At 38.2% G+C, this 18,528-nt stretch overlaps 2 protein-coding genes across 10 annotated transcripts; one reads left to right on the plus strand and one right to left on the minus strand.

Moving 5' to 3' along the window:
- Positions 1 to 910: 910 nt before the first annotated feature.
- On the plus strand, positions 911 to 8,666 carry LOC124305088 (uncharacterized). Of its 5 annotated transcripts, XM_046764111.1 has the most exons (5): positions 919 to 1,027; positions 3,959 to 4,327; positions 5,165 to 5,337; positions 8,356 to 8,504; positions 8,588 to 8,666. In XM_046764111.1, exons 3-5 carry the CDS (start codon positions 5,243 to 5,245, stop codon positions 8,650 to 8,652), a joined length of 309 nt encoding a protein of 102 aa, XP_046620067.1. In that variant the 5' UTR covers positions 919 to 1,027; positions 3,959 to 4,327; positions 5,165 to 5,242; the 3' UTR covers positions 8,653 to 8,666. The 5 variants fall into 5 exon arrangements, 3 of the variants coding, with proteins under 3 accessions (XP_046620067.1, XP_046620068.1, XP_046620069.1); XM_046764112.1 differs by lacking the exons at positions 919 to 1,027; positions 3,959 to 4,327 and adding an exon at positions 4,690 to 4,827; XR_006908321.1 differs by lacking the exons at positions 3,959 to 4,327; positions 5,165 to 5,337 and having other exon boundaries at positions 911 to 1,036.
- LOC124305087 (uncharacterized) lies at positions 1,512 to 3,711 on the minus strand. Of its 5 annotated transcripts, none has more exons than XM_046764110.1 (3): positions 3,478 to 3,711; positions 3,177 to 3,264; positions 1,512 to 3,085 (listed from the first exon to the last, which is right to left on the minus strand). In XM_046764110.1, the coding sequence occupies exon 3, from the start codon at positions 3,070 to 3,072 to the stop codon at positions 1,774 to 1,776; it is 1,299 nt and encodes a 432-aa protein (XP_046620066.1). In that variant the 5' UTR covers positions 3,073 to 3,085; positions 3,177 to 3,264; positions 3,478 to 3,711; the 3' UTR covers positions 1,512 to 1,773. The 5 variants fall into 5 exon arrangements, with proteins under 5 accessions (XP_046620066.1, XP_046620063.1, XP_046620062.1 ...); XM_046764107.1 differs by having other exon boundaries at positions 3,177 to 3,274; XM_046764106.1 differs by having other exon boundaries at positions 3,177 to 3,325.
- Positions 8,667 to 18,528: the final 9,862 nt, after the last annotated feature.

The raw sequence follows: 18,528 nt of genomic DNA on the forward strand, positions 1-18,528 counted from the left end.
CCCATCCCCGGACTGTTAGTACCAATGTTAAAAAAAGCATTTGTGCCTGCAATCCTGATGACGACTACTATCGATCAGTATGTCCCAGAGTCTCAGACGCACCAGGATCAACGTCACCAGCACTTTTACTTGCAACAGATAGCTCAAGGTTAGGAATGCCAAACATACCTGCAATACTAAGCATTGCAAATACAATAATTGACACTGAAGGAGTATACCCTACTGACCACACTGACCTAGATACTTTTGATACAGAAGAAATACAGCTCACGAACGCTATTTTCCCAACTGGACTCAAGAGAATAGGAGTTCACTGTTACAACCAGTGAATCCGGAAAGCTGTCTTATACGTCGCTACTACGTGGCGAGTCCTTTCCGCTCGGGGGCGTATCAATATTGGATGTCGTGTTCCTTTCCTTTATACATTGTAACGGACAGCTCTTCAAGAACGCATAACAATGCCCCGTGACATACACAAATCACACTATAACGGACAACTGATCGAGACCACCATCAACACTGACAGTGACCTACAGAAATCCAAAATAATAATGAAAAGACGACGGACGTTGACCAACGCATACCAGGACGATGACCCATAACAGGATACACATATAGGGGAAGGACGTCGTTAAGATAATCTGGCAACAGCTCCGGGAGAGTAGAAGTTGAAGGACCACGAAGAGCGGTTACCAGTTGTCCGGCAAAGGGCCGAACTGCGTCATATTTAGACGAAATGTTACTCGGCTAGAGAACATTCTCGAACTTAGCTTCAAAATGAAGACGATTCTTCTTGACCTTGATGACTTGTTGACTAATATTTTTCTTGGATATGAAGATCACAACTCAAAACACTTTATATCTGCATAAACATCCTTGCTGATTATCTAATAGTCTAAGAGCCAGCTTAAATCTGACAACACATTCTTTACGGTATCTGAAATTTCGTCCAGTGAGACTTCTATACCCAGTAAACAAGCAATGGGTACTAGCTAAGCCCGGCCGCGGTAGGTTTGGGGTGCCTCAGGTGAGTCAGGTATGAAAATTAAGTAAATTTTTAAAGTATTTTACGGCGTCTGCCGTTTTAATATGTCATAATATACCTCTAGAAAAATTGAAAAATAAATATGGCTGCTGATTTTGAAGGTTGCAACATCCTGGCAGCCACTTTTCAAAATTCGGAAAAAAAAAATTTTTAAAGTATTTTACGGCGTCAGCCATTTTAATATATTATTTATTGAACTATTTTAAGCCAATATTAAAAATGGCTGACATTTTTTCCGGTTGTAACTATCCGGTTTACAGCGAAACATTACCTGCAGTCTATGCTTAGAAAACATGTGGTACAGTAAGAGTAGTAGTTTATGCTCTCTCTCTCTATCTCTTTAGTCAAACATTTTCTCCTTTTATGTTAGGGCTGAGTGGTGGGGATTTAGTTCCTTTTACGAACACAAAGGCACACCAGGCCCAACGGTTTATGGACAAATATATTTCAGTCAGTTGCATGTTGAAAGTATTCGCTGTGAGCCTCGCTCGTGCCGCCACCTAGCGGTTTCAAAAGCTAAATAGCCGGCGTGTTAATTTACATTAGAGGCATACTGATAAATATCCAAATCAGCAAAATATTATCAAATAAGTGATATTTCCATTGTAACAGTGAAGTGAAAAGTTGAAAATAATAACGAGTTGAAACTCCAGTAGTATGTAGCAATATAATATTAATAAATACACAATGAAAACCACTACCTTTTACGAATAAAGGTTTTTATTATTCTACTTGATAGTTTTTGTTTTATTAGAAAAAATTGGTGGCTGTAAATTTACTAAGCCGCAGATAACATGAATAATATTACCGATGCAAAAGAACAAATGTTCTGGAATTTTATACAAAATTTGATATGTTTTAAGTCGTTGCATAATTCTTTCTACATGAATTCGAACTCTTGCGATGTTGTAAGTCAGATCTGTTTCTTCTTTCGAAGATTCTGATTTTTTTTCCAAAAATGGTGGCATAATAAGTAATACTCGTTTACCACTTGCATCAATGATAGATCTGATTTCAGGAAAACCTATATCTGCTAAAACCACATCACCATCTTCCAATGAATCTACCAAATTCGATTCAAGAGTTAATTGGGAATCACCTTTTCTACCGCCAGCAACTTTCGATTTGAAACAGATAAACCCAGATGGTGTGATTCCAATCAGTACTTTTGCTGTAAAACCTTTCTTATAATGAAAGTAACAGTAAATACGGTCGTCAACACTTGACGGAACATCTATCTTGAATTCAGTGCAGTCTATGATAACCCGAGTATTAGAGTACTGAGGTTTAAAACATTCCGGCATAGTTTTCTGTACGGCAGCTCTACTTGGCCAAAACACTAAATTTGCAGTTGACGAATTCAAATATTGTAAAGTTGAAAAGAATATCTTGGAGACAGTTGACCGATGTAAACCAAAGAAAATTGCTATGGCTGAAAATGTCAGTCCAGTTTTTATTTTCACTAAAAAAATTAAAAGCCTCTGTTCTCTTGTTATTGTAGATCTTTCCGATGGGTTTTCAGTTTTAGATAATAAAAAATTAAAGTTCTGGAAGTTCACTCCAGCAATATCTAATAAATCTTCATCGGTCTTAATAGATGGAAAACCACAGAAACTACGCTGTTTCCTATTTTGTTCAACTACAGCCTCGTTAAAACCAACCGACTTATCTACTCTATCTGTTAACGATGTGCCGCATTGTACCTCTTCATCTTTCATTTTTTTCCTATTCACAATAGTTTTGAGAGTGGCAATTTCCGGTATTTCAGTTTGAACTTCAGCATCGCAGTAGTTAGTCATGTAAATATATCTGTTACAAGTGAAAGCTTTTGTTTGTTCGATACCAGCAGAACTTACAAAATCTACTTGACACTCTTGATCACTTTTTAAAATTACTTCGGCACTGCTTATATCCATAGGTTCACGTCCACTATTATTGACAACATTGTTGGGGTCGTTATTAACTTGATTTCCAGTATCACAATTCACTCCGATGTTACGCTTGTGAAGAGTCTTTCTTCGGTTCATGAGTCGATTGTACCTATAATTAATAGATACATAGGTTACTATATAAATATCGATGTATATATTATTCAATTTTAAAATTATTTTTTTACTTCTCATACATTTACCTGCTCAAAACAGCTCTTTCATTTACTTGCTTTGCATGATAAACTAGAGGGAATAGAGTTGGCGCGTAGCTTGGACTCGCAGGATCATCTGATTTTTTCTTGCCAATGAAATGAGCATTACATATTAAATGATGAGTTTTTGGACTCCACTTTGAACCATCAGGACAGTAAAAAACAATAATACTTATGTATTTATACAGTGTTTCATGCAGATAGCATAACAGTTCACCTATTGATATAGTTGGCTTGATTTTAAAAATATAGAAAACTAAGGCATCGAAAGTAAAGTTATTTTACTTACTTTTTTCTTTTCACAGCAGCAATCCATTTTTGCCTTTGAACTATTTTATGTGATGCAGTTGGAAACTTATAAAATATACAATCACTAGTTTTACCGTTATTTTTGCAGTTAACAACACAACAAGTGTAATTCCACATACCGTCTATTGTTTCTCATACAAAATGCTATCACAACACACGCTGGCTCAACTCACTACTCGCCACCCCGCGCGCTGCGATCGTTTCGCAGCTCCCCTCCAAGCAGCGGCTCACAGCGAATAGAGACATAATACTGTGAATAGTTTTTATTGCATTTATTGATTGTTAATTTATTTTCCATTACTTTTTCAATATGGCTGATAATTTAAAGTGTGTGATTTGTGCCTCGGAAAAAGACGAAAAAGTGCTTTTATTTTCTGAAGAAACTTTAAAAAGGTGTCAGCGTATTCTAGACTTACGAAAACATCATAACCTAAAATACAAAGATGTAATTTTACCTTCAGATCTTTATGACTGTGGATATCATCGCAGTTGTTATCGGATTTTCACAGCTTTAAAGACGAAGTTTTATGAAAAGAAAGATACAAAAATAAAAGATGTTGCGCCTTCAACATCTCAATCTAATACGTTATCAACGGAATCACTATCTGCTCAGCAGCCGTCAACGTCAACAGACAATTCTATGATTGCTGAAACTGTGACTCAAAATGTTGATTCATCTATAGATTCCTCTGTACTAGACGAAGTTGTAATAGAGGGTAATGATTCTCAACTGGATACATCGTTGGAAGCAGGCTTCGTTAAAGATTCTGATTTATTAAATTCACCAACGGATATTTTAACGGCAGAAAATGAAAGTCCAATCGTAAAAGGTTATATTTGTTTTTTTTTGTGAGAAAAAAAATAAAAAATTTCATGGTAAAATAGAAAATTTGCGCAGTTGTAATAAACACCAGTTTGAAGAAAGTATTATGAAGAATCTTAAAATTAATTCAGACTATTACAATGAAATGTTGGATAAGCCGCAGAATATTACGAGTAATAAAATATATTACAATGAAAAGTGCCGAACAGACGCCAGAAACAAAAAAAATTACAAAAAAGTCCTGTTAAAACATCGTGGCATATTTCCCGTGAATATCACCAAACTGTTTTTCAGGAAATATGCACTTTGATCGAAGAAAATGTAATTAAAAAAGGACGTTGTTATTTTCTTTCATTTCTGCATAGGCAATATATCGATTATTTCAGCGAGTTAAGTAATGATATGGGACATACCTTAAGTTCAGTAATTTCATCACAATATTTAGAAGAAAAAATTCGTGTTCAATTTGCTGGGAATATTCAAATACTACAATCAGGTCATAAAAAAGTAATTGCACCGAAAGGCATCACTTCTATAGATGAATCTTTATTTGCTCATTTAAAAGAAAGAGACATTTTACAAGCAGCAGCCTCGATTTTACATAAAGAAATAATGAACATTGAAAAATCGAAACTCCCAGATAATTTAAATAGTCAAAAATTGATCCAAGGTGAATGTTCAGTCCCATCAAACTTATCAGATTTTGTGGCTTCAGTTATTGGAAGTTATTTTCGCAAACGACAACAAAGTGAGAGTTTCAAACGTCATGTCAATTCTGTGAGCCAAGACTTAATTTATATGACTCACAATGGAAATCTTAAAACTCCCAAACATATATGTTTAGGTATGACTTTGAAAAGTCTCACTAGCAGCCGTAAGGTAGTTGATATTATCAACCGCTACGGACATTGCATTAGCTACAATGCAATTGAAGAACTTGAGACTGAAGCAACATATACATCGACTTCTCGAGCTGGACTGTGTCCAGAAATCATCAATAGAACTGATAATTTGTCGGTGGGTATTGCATATGATAATTTTGATAGATTTGTTGATACGAAAACCGGCAAAGATACTCTTCATGATACAGTAGGGATAATATATCAAAACATCGATCCTACCCTTGAAAATGTTGAAGAAATCGAAGATGTAGATGATTTGCGAGTAATCCATTCTAAAAGACGTCGAAGACGATCTTTTGAAGCAATTGATCCGGAATTACCGTTCTTTCCTAAAAAAAGTAAAATGAGCAGTGGTTTTCAACCTGAAGTTTCTGAAAGAGAAGAAGAAAATATTGTCATCCACGAAGATCTGTACAATCGTATCGATACTGTTTGGATGCTTAGCCATGCTGTACATTTACCAGATATCCCAATGTGGGCAGGTTTTAACAGTGCTGTAACAAAAGATGACAGTCCTCAGCAATTAATTTCTTATCTCACTCCAATTAATGCATCTCCAACAGCTCACCCAGTAGTTTTAGAAACAATGGAGCAATGTATGAAAATTTTAGAAGAAATCAACCAACCTTACATGCAAGTAACATACGACTTGGCTATAGCAAAAATCGCTTTTCAAATTAAAGCCACTGAGACAAGTCCAAAATTTTCCAAGTTATTTATACATTTGGGTTCTTTTCACATCATGCAATCTTATTTTAAAGTTATTGGGAAATTCATTGATGGTTGTGGACTGTCAACAATTATGGTTGAGAGTGAGTTGCTTGCGAGTGGGTCTGTAGCAAGTTTTTTAGATGGCAAACATTTTAACCGGTGTAAGAGGTTACATCCTATGATGGCCTTAGGATTGCAAATTCTTCATTTCCGATCTTTCTTGGAACAGGAAAAAATTGAAATAACTGATGATATATTTCAAGAATTGCAAAGATTAAAATCTTGCCAAACACCAATATTTTTTATTCACGACGAAAAACTCAAAGAATTGTGTGCAAATTATGCTAAATTTGAGGAACAAACTCTCCATGGTGATTTTGGTAAAACTGCTCAGTTTTATATGGTGTACGTAAAGCTTGTACATTATTATTTAACTCTTAGCAGAAGTATTCGTTTGGGAGATTTTGAGTTATTCAAAAATTTTTTACCTAAAATTACAAACTTATTTTTTTTATTTAATCACCAAAATTATGCAAGATGGACGGTTACGTATCATTACAACCTTCTGAAAGTTGCTTCAACTCATCCAGGGCTAGAAGAAGATTTTAAAAAAGGGTTCTTTGGAATTAAACGTACGGGAAAACAATTTTCGAGGCAGCCGATTGACTTAACTCTAGAGCAAACGATCAATGCGGATGCTGCTAGGCGACTAACTGGAATCACTCATTTGACAGATTCCATCGCAGCTCGTCAACGTTGGGCTCGTAGTCATGATATTCGATCAACTATTATTATCACCCACGTTTTGGAAGAGATAGGCATTAATAAAAAACAAGATATTTCAGCAGAGTTACAGCCATCGAACACCAAAAAAAATTGCGAGCAACTGGAAAAGTTTGTAAAATCTTTTGATCAATACATCAATCCATTTAGTGCCCAGTTACCTCCGAATCAATTGTTTAACATATCATCTGGTAAAGCTGCTTCAACTCAAGTAGAAGACTTTCTTCTGAACGTTGAAAAGATTGGTGATGATCTTCGCAAAGCATTCATTTCTGAATGTTCATCAGATATTAACCGGTTTGATAAAGCAATCAAGAAAATACCAATTCACAATTTTTCAAGTCAGATAGAAAAAAAAAAAAAACGTGAAAGTTGGAGGAAAAAATCAAGAAATCAAAATACAGCGGGATTTATTTGGACGCATGTTGGGGCTATCAATGGACTATAAGATCGATGTCCTCAGAATTTTATCATATCCGATAACTCCTGTGCCTCTTTCTCTATGCCATTTGGACGGAGGAATTCACAAAACAGATAAGTCAGCGCTTGCTAAATCTCTTGAGGCAAAAATCGACCATGATCCACCAAGTCACGCTGATGTATATTTGATTGACGGTTTCTTTATTCTACATGCTATGAAAGAAGTACCCAGGACTTTTGGTAATATTTCAAAGAAATTTTTGCAAATGATTACTAAATTTTCAGCATCCAGAATAGATGTTATCTTTGATCAATATTGGTACCCTTCCATCAAAGACAACGAACGGAGTCTTCGACATGAAGCACCACTAATTGATTACTCGATTTATGGACCAGACCAAATCAGATCAAGTGACTTTACGAAAGAAATGCGAAATACCAAATTCAAGGAAGCTCTTATTGAATTTTTCACTATACATTGGGCAACGGATGATGTTGCGCCGTTTATTGGAAATAAATTGATCCATTTGAATTTCAAAAATTGTTATTCATATAGATCCAATGACGGCAAAGTCGAGTCAAGTATCGTTGAAGATTTGTGTTGTAAATCTCATGAAGAAGCAGACAGTAAAATTATTTTCCATGCTTGTAGCATTATTGATCAGTCTAATATTGTTATTAGAGGTTCAGATACTGATATTTTAATAATCATGCTGGGCAACATGGTTAACTTGAAAAATCCTTCTTCTCACATTTGGATGCTAACCGGGACAGGAAACAACGAAAGGTTTATTGATGTCAGCAAAATATATACAGAACTTGGTCCACTTTTAGCTAAAAGCTTAATTGGCTTCCACGCTTTCACTGGTTGTGATTTCAATCCAGCTTTTTATAATCGGGGCAAAAAAAAACCTTTCACGTTACTAAAAAATAACGTTGAATTTCAAAAAGCATTCGCTGCTTTCGGTGACATTGGCCTGACTGAGGATACCATACGTGAACTGTTTAATGTTATCCAGAAGTACACTTGCAGTATGTACAATGCTAAAAAATCCATCGATGTTGATGATGGGAGATTTCAGCTGTTCGTTAATTTCTACAAGGCTGTAGATATGAACGAAAATTTTAATAAAAAAGTCCGGAGCTTTGATGCAAGTTTGATCCCTCCGTGTAAATCTGAACTGTACCAACAAGTTTTGAGGACGCATTATATTTCCAGCATTTGGAAAAATGCTCATGCGAATGAGCCCACATCACTGAATCCCCTTGAATACGGCTGGATGGAGATGGAAAACCGTTACGTATTTAAGTGGTTCGAAGGAGACCAACTTCCTTGCTTTGTCAGCGACTTGATTCTAAATCCTGAAGGTAATGACAGCATTGTAACATTTATTGTAACAGCATTTTAATTATCATAAGCTCATTTGAAAATTTGTATTTTATTTTTACAGAATCTGACTTGGAGGATGAAGATGACTTGTCACTTTCTGAAGACGATTCCGAAGATGAAAATTAATTATAAAATATTTCATGGTTATTTCATTGTTATAAATTATTTCCAAAAATAAATATATTCTGATATGAATAATGAATATATCTAATTAATGTTTGATTTTTTTTTTCCATCTTTATAATAATTTTATATTTGTTAAAGCCTTATAATGAACCTTTTTTTCTTTATTATACACATTTAAAGTAGTAGATCGTTCGTTTCATTGTGTATTTATAAAATTTTTTACGTTGACTAATATAATTTTAATGTTATATAAACTTGACGAATGTGAAAATTACAACTGTGAACATACATATGCACGGACTACAGGTAATGTTTCGCTGTAAGCCGGATAGTTACAACCGGAAAAAATGTCAGCCATTTTTAATATTGGCTTAAAATAGTTCAATAAATAATATATTAAAATGGCTGACGCCGTAAAATACTTTAACCTTCAAAATCAGCAGCCATATTGATTTTTCAATTTTTCTAGAGGTATATTATGACATATTAAAACGGCAGACGCCGTAAAATACTTTAAAAATTTACTTAATTTTCATACCTGACTCACCTGAGGCACCCCAAACCTACCGCGGCCGGGCTTAGCTAGTACCCATTGCTTGTTTACTGGGTATAGAAGTCTCACTGGACGAAATTTCAGATACCGTAAAGAATGTGTTGTCAGATTTAAGCTGGCTCTTAGACTATAAACCACTTTATTCAATTTTGTTATAACGGAGTTATACACTATTATAGTATTTTTGTTCGTGACAGATGTTTAAATAAATTGGTTTTGAGGAGGGCCCCCATCAGGGCTGAAACGCCAACACTATAAAAAAATTAGCTTCAAAATATTAGAAAGGAACTTCAAGCAAAGAGATTAGTTCGTAATTAAAAAGATATTGTGAATTTAGAGTCCACGATAGCCCGGGAACTCCAAAGAAAATTAGTGAAGATAGACTAGAGCCGCATATTTAAAAAACGTTAGAGCTGTAGGGACCATTTTTAGGAGCAGAACCAATAAATTCTGATCATTATTATTATTTCTCCATTTTTATTTTATCGTTTTGTTCTTTACTGTTGAATTTATAACCCAGATCGCCGACCTCGGACGATATCAATGTATTTGAATCATCACTATTAAAGCAAAATTACAGCCCAAACATACGCTCGTCCGTCTCGTAAAACATGTTTCTCTAACATAAACTTTCTCCTCGAAAAAGGGGGGGGGGGTTAAACCGACAGCCAGCCAAGGTAATCCCTGGTCTGGAGGGTAGGCGGTCTTTACGGTCGGTAACCCACTACTGAAAATAGGCAGTCGACTTAGTTTACTCCGAGTTCGCAATTAGAAGGGAGGACTGGTAAAAGCCCGTATCTCCGATTAGGTGACATACGCCTCTCACTTGTCTCCAGCTGGAAGCAACGGACAACAAGCCCTTGTCTTACCGGAGGGAGCAACGGGCGGAGGTGCCTGTTCACGCATCAAGGCGGCTTTGGTGATACCCAAGTTCACATGGTTCGACTGTTCAGGGTTTTTGGGTCTGATAAACTGATTCTGCTTTTTACCCATCAGAGGGGGTTCCTTATACATATTCGCTCATTGAAAATTGACAAACACCACAATAATGGGTTTTTCTCACCCGCTTTGACCTCGAGGAAAACCGTACCCGTTACAACATACGTATAAAGAATACATCCGTCATTTCGATTTATATGGAGGTGTTTTACAGACTACTTGGCCTACCTTTACCCCCCACCTTTTTCGATTTTCTATAACCATCGCGCAACTTCAATCGCAATGCTTACCGGTCAGCTATGGATCAATATTAAATTATTTCCAATCGCTTATAAATATTCGGCAGACAATCAACACTAGAACGACTGAAGTATACAATTTATTACGAGTGAACGCAGATTTATACATTAGGGCGGTCTTTGAATTGTCATGCTCCCAGGGACTTCTCGCTCTGAAAGTGATGAAAAAAATTCCCTGAAACTTTTCTACGATAGGCCATGAGTGTGACTATCTGAAAAAATACACATCATCATACCATGCAATCTGGATGAATTGCACTTCCTCTAAATAAAATAAGTCAATTTCGATGGTTTGCAATTCATAGAGATTGCATGGTATGTGTTTGAATCCGCTCTGTAAATTAGCGGCATTCTTTTTTACGTTCAATATTCTTAATCTTTATTTTACATTCTGTAATCCTAAATCTCTGCGTGCACATTTTAGTCACGTTTCAAGGTTCATAAAATACTCAACTACTGGAAGTTCCCATTGCTTATTGACGAATTTCTTCGACTGATTTACAAAAAACGATAATCCATACGCCTATCTGCCACATCTGGCAGCCAGTCTTGCAATCTCGACAATTTCTCTACTCTCCTACTAGTTGTTTACAACATTGTGATCGCAACTCGTTGGTCGCGCGCCTTCCAACCCACGCGAGGCAACCAGCCTTTCACACTTTCTAATCACGCGACCCAGAAGAAAGTGTGACGTCACGCGCGCCGCTCACGCCACCCACGCAGCCGAGCGCGTCGCGTAATCAGCCAACGTGGTCTCCCGCTGCCAAAGACCAAACGAGGCTGCAATCAGAGACGACCGATCAGACCGATCGGCAGGACACTTCGGGTTCACCTTGTCTTGACCGACTCTACTGACGCTGACGCTACAACGCCACGCCGACGTTACGCCACTACGACGTTTTACTGACGCTGCGACACGTTCTAAGACAGACCGGACAGCAGACTGATTGCATGACGGATCCTGTTCAGCTGGCTGCGGCCAGCCCACATACAAACACAGCAGCTTCGGACCCTCCAGCTCCTTGGGTACTGCACCCTATCGATATCCCGTCACGGCCTCTCACCAGACCTCTAACTGTACTACTTTCTTTGTGGGATGTAGGGAGAGCTCGACTAACATCACCTAGCTACTGCGACGCATCCCGGCTCCAGTTTCCCCGTCTCCCGAGCCGCAGCGCTCATTCGTGTCGACTGCCACCCAGGCAACCGACAGTAAGTAGGAGTCTCCAGTAAAGACGACTGAGAACCGCCGTCCCCCGACACCACCAAGCTTTCCAGAGAGCCAGTACACGCCACCACCAAGGACCGAGACCGACCCCCCTCGACGCCCGACATCCTCGCTGCAGCCTCCACAATTCAAGAAGACAAAGACCTCTCCTATTATCACGTGGCAACTATTACTCTAACTTGTACATATGTAAATAAAATAAATAAGATGTAAAATAAACTCAAAAATAAAAACAAACTCATCTTTGACTTCAGCGACCCACACCTTCCACGCGGTTCGGTCGAACTACTAGCTATCAAATAGCGAACACTAGTAAACACCTTTGCCTACCTACCAATCCTCTAATCCTCACTTTTCGGTCCTTGTTTTTTATGACGTGTATCATAAAACGCCCGCACGTGCATCTCACATTGGGAATGTACGTTTCCGTTTCTCGCTCACTTGCTCACTCCCTCTCATTCCTTCGTACCTACACACTGCAATCGTTTTTTTCGGCGCAAAATTTTCCTATGAGTGAACATTTCTCCCACTCCCAAGCAAAATTCATCCCTTCTCTCAAGGGAAACTCCTACCCCTTCCAATGGTTTGTTGGCCATCGGAACTCAGTTAATTTTCAAGAACTACTTCTAAGATCAGATTCGTTTCGACCAACGCGAAGAGAAGACCAACTTATTTCAACTTCCACAATTTCTTCTCACTGCCTTTATCCGGCGTGAATCTCGTACAACATTATATCAACAGTGTATTCAATTCATTTAAAGTTTTTTAATAAATATATTTGTTGATTTAAAACCTTCTAACATCGAATCATCTTTGAGGCAAACCCAATTGTCCCAAGGACGCCAGTGCATCGAAAATCTTTCCCTATTAGTTTGACGAGGATTTACAACCCTCGTTGGTAAAAAACTTCTTACCGCCATCGATGCCGAGCGCAAACATGATGTGTATTTTCATTCCGATCGTTGCACTCATACCCTCTATACTCTCGTAGTTACAGATTTTTTTGAACACTATAGATCTTCCAATGAAATGTACGGACAGAAAAAAATTTTTTGTCGGGTTATTTCCATGAGATACTTCGATCACAAAGTGGACCATCTCAGAGTTCTTGCAGAGTTTGAATATTCAGGGAATTATTTCAATTCATTTTAAAGCGCTCATTACCTCAAAGTATAAAAATTCAAAATTCACCCTGCTATACATCCTGAATACACAAATAATAATAAAACTAAGAATAAAAGATAATTTTTCATATATTTCAGAGAATGACATCGTTCGACCAACCATTTTTTGTTTGTTTTCGAGAACTCCATGATGACGAAGGTCGTGGAGTATTCGCTGTGAGCCTCGCTCGTGCCGCCACCTAGCGGTTTCAAAAGCTAAACAGCCGGCGTGTTCATTTGCATTAGAATAATACTGATAAATATCGAAATGAGCAAAATATTAGTAAATAAGTGATATTTTCATTGTAATAGTAAAGTGAAAAGTTGAAAATAATAACGAGTTGAAACTCCAGTAGAAAATATGTGACTAAATAGTTGTGAAGTAATTAAAACCAAGTCTTCAGTGACAATTTGTAGGTTAAGAAGTTCAAAACTAATATATTTCAACACATGGATAGATAGACAACATTGATACTTAAAAAACTGTCATGTATACTATTAAAATAAATAATTTTTCAATGGAAAAATCCGTAGTCATGGATGTTTTAATAAGGACAGGATTTGAAAAAATCACACACAAAATAAACTTCGAACCTGCAATGGAACTAAAAGGCATAAATCTATTTAAAGCCGATCATGTTCGGAGTGTACAAGAGTACAGGCATAATGGAGAAAGTTTGTTTATTCAAGCTGAAGTTGGTCGACAAGCATCCGTATCTTCTGAGCCATATAAAGTACAGTTAAACGTGAGCAATCATTATTTTTGTTGATTACGATGTTACTGAATAATATGCTTCACAAAAAATTCAAGTTCTGGAAGTTCACTCCAGCAATATCTAATAAATCTTGATCGGTCTTAATAGATGGAAAACCACAGAAACTACGCTGTTTCCTATTTTGTTCAACTACAGCCTCGTTAAAACCAACCGACTCATCTACCTCTTCATCTTCAATTTTTTTTCCTATTCACAATAGTTTCGAGAGTAGCAATTTCCGGTACTTCAGATTGAACTTCAGCATCGCAGTAAATAGTCATATACCTGTCACAAGTGAAAGTTTTTGTTCGTTCGATACCAGCAGAATCTACAAAATCTACTCGACACTCTTGATCAGTTTTTAAAATTACTTCTGCACTGCTTACATCCATAGGTTTACGTCCACTATTATTGACAACATTGTTAGAGTCGTCATTAACTTGATTTCCAGTATTACAATTCACTTCGATGTAATGCTTGTAAAGAGTCTTTTTTCTTGTATTGTATCTATAATTAATAGATACCTTGTGACGTTGCACCTAGAGTGCAAGTCACAACAAACCCCAAACCCGCGGGGAAAAGCCGAACGGGTGAGTCCCGTCCCGTCGGGAAACACCCGAAGGTAACCGAAGCCCACCGACGCTCGGCGGACGCGGAGCGGAGAGAGAGAGAGAGAGAGAGAGAGAGAGAGAGAGAGAGAGAGAGAGAGAGAGGGCTGAGGCGTTATCAGCCCCCGTTGATGTCTACAACCACTTTGTACCTTTAGTAGTTTCAAGTCGACTCCCCCCCCCCCCCCGATCGCAACACATGTACCACCCCCCTCACAAATCGCCCCGTCTCTAATTGTTCCCCCCTTCCACATTATTAGTGCGGACTCAAAACCCGTCACAACCTACATATGTCATTATATATATATAAATGTATATATCATTCAATTTTATAATTATTTTTTTACTTTTCAGATATTTACCTGCTTAAAACAGCTCTTTCATTTACTTGCTTTGCATAATGAACAGGAGGGAATAGAGTTGGCGCGTAGCTTGGACTCGTGCAGATAGCATAACAGTTCACCTATTGATATAGTTGGCTCGATTTTAAAAATATAGAAAACTAAGGCAACGAAAATAAGGTTACGTTACTTACTTTTTTCTTATCACAGAAGCAATCCATTTTTACCTCTGACCTATTTTATGTGATGCAGTTGGAAACTTGAAAAATACACAATTACTAGTTTCACAGTTATTTTTGCAGTCAACATCACAACAAGTGTAACTCCACATACTGCCTATTATTTCTCATACAAAATGCTACCACACACACGCTGGCTCAACTAACTATTCGCCACCTCGCGCGCTGCGATCGTGTCGCAGCTCCCCTCCAAGCGGCGGCGCACAGCGTTTTAAACCAATGTGTTTCTTTCATCGCACGAAAAATGTCCCGACAGCCATTTTCTTTCTTTGTGTGATTAAAATAATCTAAGCTCCTTAAGGTGCTTATAGAGTTGCTTGAACAAGCCGACGCTGGTCCCTTCCACCGCGGTCATGCAGAGCTTAGTACCAAGAGACCAAATGGCGAACAATTTTGTACCGAGATACCTCTGCACACCGCTAGGTGACGCAGCACGCATCTCATTATCAGATTTAATAATAGAAACCTGCATTATGAATATTCGTAAATCTTTCACAACAATGCTCATAAGCATTCCAGTGTATACTGTGTCATTGCACCACCACATGCACGTCACAATGAACCCCAAACTCGCGGAGCGGAGCCGAACAGTGGAAGACAAAACTCCGCAGCTGACCAAGAGAGAAGCGCACCAATAGTAAGCCGGAGTTTCAAGTACTCTCGCTCCAGGTCACACCCACCCTTATCTCACCCTCCTCCCTCGTTCCAACGCTTCCCCCCCCCTGCTCCACAACTCGCACACACCGACACACCCAGGCTTACTAATAAGTTAGGCTCAGTTGATATCAAGTACACACCACTCAGCCGGGACGAGTCAGGCTGCATCGCGGGACCCAACTTCTTTGTCAATTAGTTGTGAACTTCAATCGCAAACAAATATTAGCAGCAACTTTTATCTTCGACTTTGCCTCCTTTTACCTCCGACTCTCACCATCTTTCGTCCCCCCTCACGCCACAACCATGCGTGAAGGCCTCTAGCCGTTACAATACAATCAATTGCATCAAATCATGATCAGATTGCTTCGGCAATTATTTACACGCGCGAATTCGATGAATGTCAAATTGATGAGAAACCGAACTTTGATTTCATTAGTAAAATACGAACTTTGTGGAAGAAACGGTATCGAAACCTATCATTGGTGAAAAGTTATTCCAGTTCAATTGCTGGTCTTGGATAGGAAAACTTAATTGAAATATGGCAGACACTAACGTTAAAACGTACACAGCTGAAGACATAAAAAGATCGCACAAGGATATCGAGGAAAACCCGAAAACTTCAACCCCGATAAAATCGGAAAGAAGGATTCAAAGGCGCCGAGAAAACAATCCGTGCCGCGAATACTGGAGGTGGTTACCTCTAAACACACCAGTCAGACAAACAAAGTAGCCAGAGAAATGAGTCAATCGTCTCTGAAGCTGTCTTTGGCGTCGACGTAGGGACCAGAATCACGGAAAGTTAAGAAAGGCAGTGCAGATAAAACCTGGAAATTCATATTTACTTATGGAGCCTCTCAACACACAGTATTTGTAGCAACATATAAACAAGAAGGTTCAACTGACAATAAGACAAGCTCTGACAAGCACATGGTTGTATCAATAAACAGGCTGGTTTATTGGCTATTTCCACCTTTAATAGATTAACTAGCTTTGCAATGGCCATGCCAGTTCCTCAGTACCTAATGACACCTTTGGCTGGTGCTGTCTTCAGTAGGGACGATATTCAATCTATGGCTGAAAATTTGAATATAACTATATTAGAAGTATTGAAGAAAATAAACTCAAGTTGCCAAAGTGGTGGACACTATTTGCTAACATCCGACCCTAACTTTGCAATGTGCGGTTCAATTTCTGCAACAAGAAACTTGAAAGAAGCTACACAAAGAGCTGCAATTTTAGCTAAAGTCACCAAACTATACATAGCAAAGAATAAGCGTCCTAACATGGACACTTTCAAGATCGTAGCTAAATATGCAACTGGAGGAGTCCCTCATGAGTTCCAATATGAGAGGATTGTGGAGGAATTTGATAAAGCACAAGCTTCAAGAGTTAGTAGGACCCAAATTTTAAGATTGGTTAGTGAATCATCGATTGGAGGCAATACTACTTTCATGTCTGCACAAGGTATGTCTAGTGGCCCATCAGACCCAGCACCAGGTATACAACCTAGATTGCGCTAGGACAGGCAGCCTAATGTCACTGGAGAAAGCTCTGCAACAGTCAAAAAAGATTATAAAGAAAAGAGTAGAGCTAGAAGTAGAACTAGAGATTTTGTTAAAGAGAATACATCTAGAGTCAAACGTACTGAGAGAAAAGAATAGTAAGTAGTGGCATTAGGCAATAATTCATAATTTTATCTAGTGTTAACATCAGACGAATAGAGTCAAGGGGTTCCCGATAATCGAAAGTCAATAATATCAAGTTTATTAGGTTTATGAGTAGACTATATCTATATCGTACCACCAGGTTATGTCTTCAGCAGACTATATCTATATCGTACCACCAGGTAAATCGTACCACTTCGAGATCTCTAATAACCCTTCGAAATAGCCACTGTCCGGTGGTAGAATATCGAAGTGTGACGACTGACAAGCGCGAAAACGAAATTAGACGCTGTTGAACGCAGTCGTCAAAAAAGTACACATGATTATTATTTCACTAGTATTCGATAAGGTTTCCGACAGTCAGCTCTAAGGCTTATGTGTTTGTAAGGAACCAGATAATGCTTTTCAGTAATAACGCATTAAAAGTGTGATCTTTCATGGTTATTTTGCCGCGCTGACATTCAGGTTATGGTTGTTATGAAGCAAACGAGAACTGTTTTCATAAAACAGCTAGTCGGCTAATTCGTACCGATGCTGTTCAGGTAAATTGTACCGGGGTACGTACAGAGGTACGATTTACGCGACCAACCCGATATCGGTCATATGGTACACCATTATTAGTTTTTTTTTTTTTTTTTATAAACGTTGTGTACCATAACAAGTGTATATTATTTTTCCATAGTGCATTTTTCGAAATGGCCGACAAAAGAAAATATCGTTGTGCTCTCACGATAACATGAAACGAGCACTTGCAGCATACAGGAACGGAGACTGCGGCCTCAATGAGGTGTGTAGACGAGATAATGTCCTGAAACCAACATTAAAGCGTCATCTTGACAAAAAAAAATGCATTTGCAAACAACGACTCCAGCTTTTCTGGCCGACCACCAATTTTCTCTGACGACATCGAGAAAGAACTAGTGGACCACATTTTACGTTTGCATACGCAAATGTTTGATTTTACAATAACGGAGGTCAAAAAATTGGCATCCCCGATTGCTGAAAGTAATGACACGACATACATTTAATCAGTCGAAGAGGATGACTGGAAATGACTGGTATTACAAATTCATGGCTCGACATCCGAATTTGAGTTTAAGACAACTTGAGAGCACTTCGATGGTTAGGGCCAAGGGTTTCAACAAGCAGAACGTTGACGAATATTTCGATATTCTAGAAAAAGTGTGATCAACATGCTCTCGATGGCAGAAGAATTTTCAGTGTCGACGAATCTGGTTTTTCGACCGTACAAAAGGGAGACGCAAAGGTCATTGCCCAAAGTGAATCCAAACAAGTAGGTAATATCACCAACGGAGAAAAAGGGGTGAAGACTACCATAGTATGTTGCGCAAATGCGGCCGGATGATTTGTTCTTCCCATAATAATATTCAAAAGAATGAGAATGGTTCAAGAACTATAAGTTGGTGCCA

Source organism: Neodiprion virginianus, chromosome 5 (genome assembly GCF_021901495.1).
Source record: "Neodiprion virginianus isolate iyNeoVirg1 chromosome 5, iyNeoVirg1.1, whole genome shotgun sequence".
NCBI lineage: Eukaryota > Metazoa > Arthropoda > Insecta > Hymenoptera > Diprionidae > Neodiprion > Neodiprion virginianus.

Coding starts and splice junctions, on each gene's coding strand:
- LOC124305087 (XM_046764106.1), bottom strand. CDS start 3,504: ATGGATTGCTGCTGTGAAAAGAAAAAA. Junction 3,326..3,477: donor GCTGCTGTGAAAAGAAAAAA/GTAAGTAAAATA, acceptor GATGGTTCAAAG/TGGAGTCCAAAAACTCATCA. Junction 3,086..3,176: donor GAAAGAGCTGTTTTGAGCAG/GTAAATGTATGA, acceptor TATTAATTATAG/GTACAATCGACTCATGAACC.
- LOC124305088 (XM_046764111.1), top strand. CDS start 5,243: ATGCAATTGAAGAACTTGAGACTGAAGCAACATATACATCGACTTCTC. Junction 5,338..8,355: donor ATAGAACTGATAATTTGTCG/GTGGGTATTGCA, acceptor TTATATTTCCAG/CATTTGGAAAAATGCTCATG. Junction 8,505..8,587: donor CTTGATTCTAAATCCTGAAG/GTAATGACAGCA, acceptor TTATTTTTACAG/AATCTGACTTGGAGGATGAA.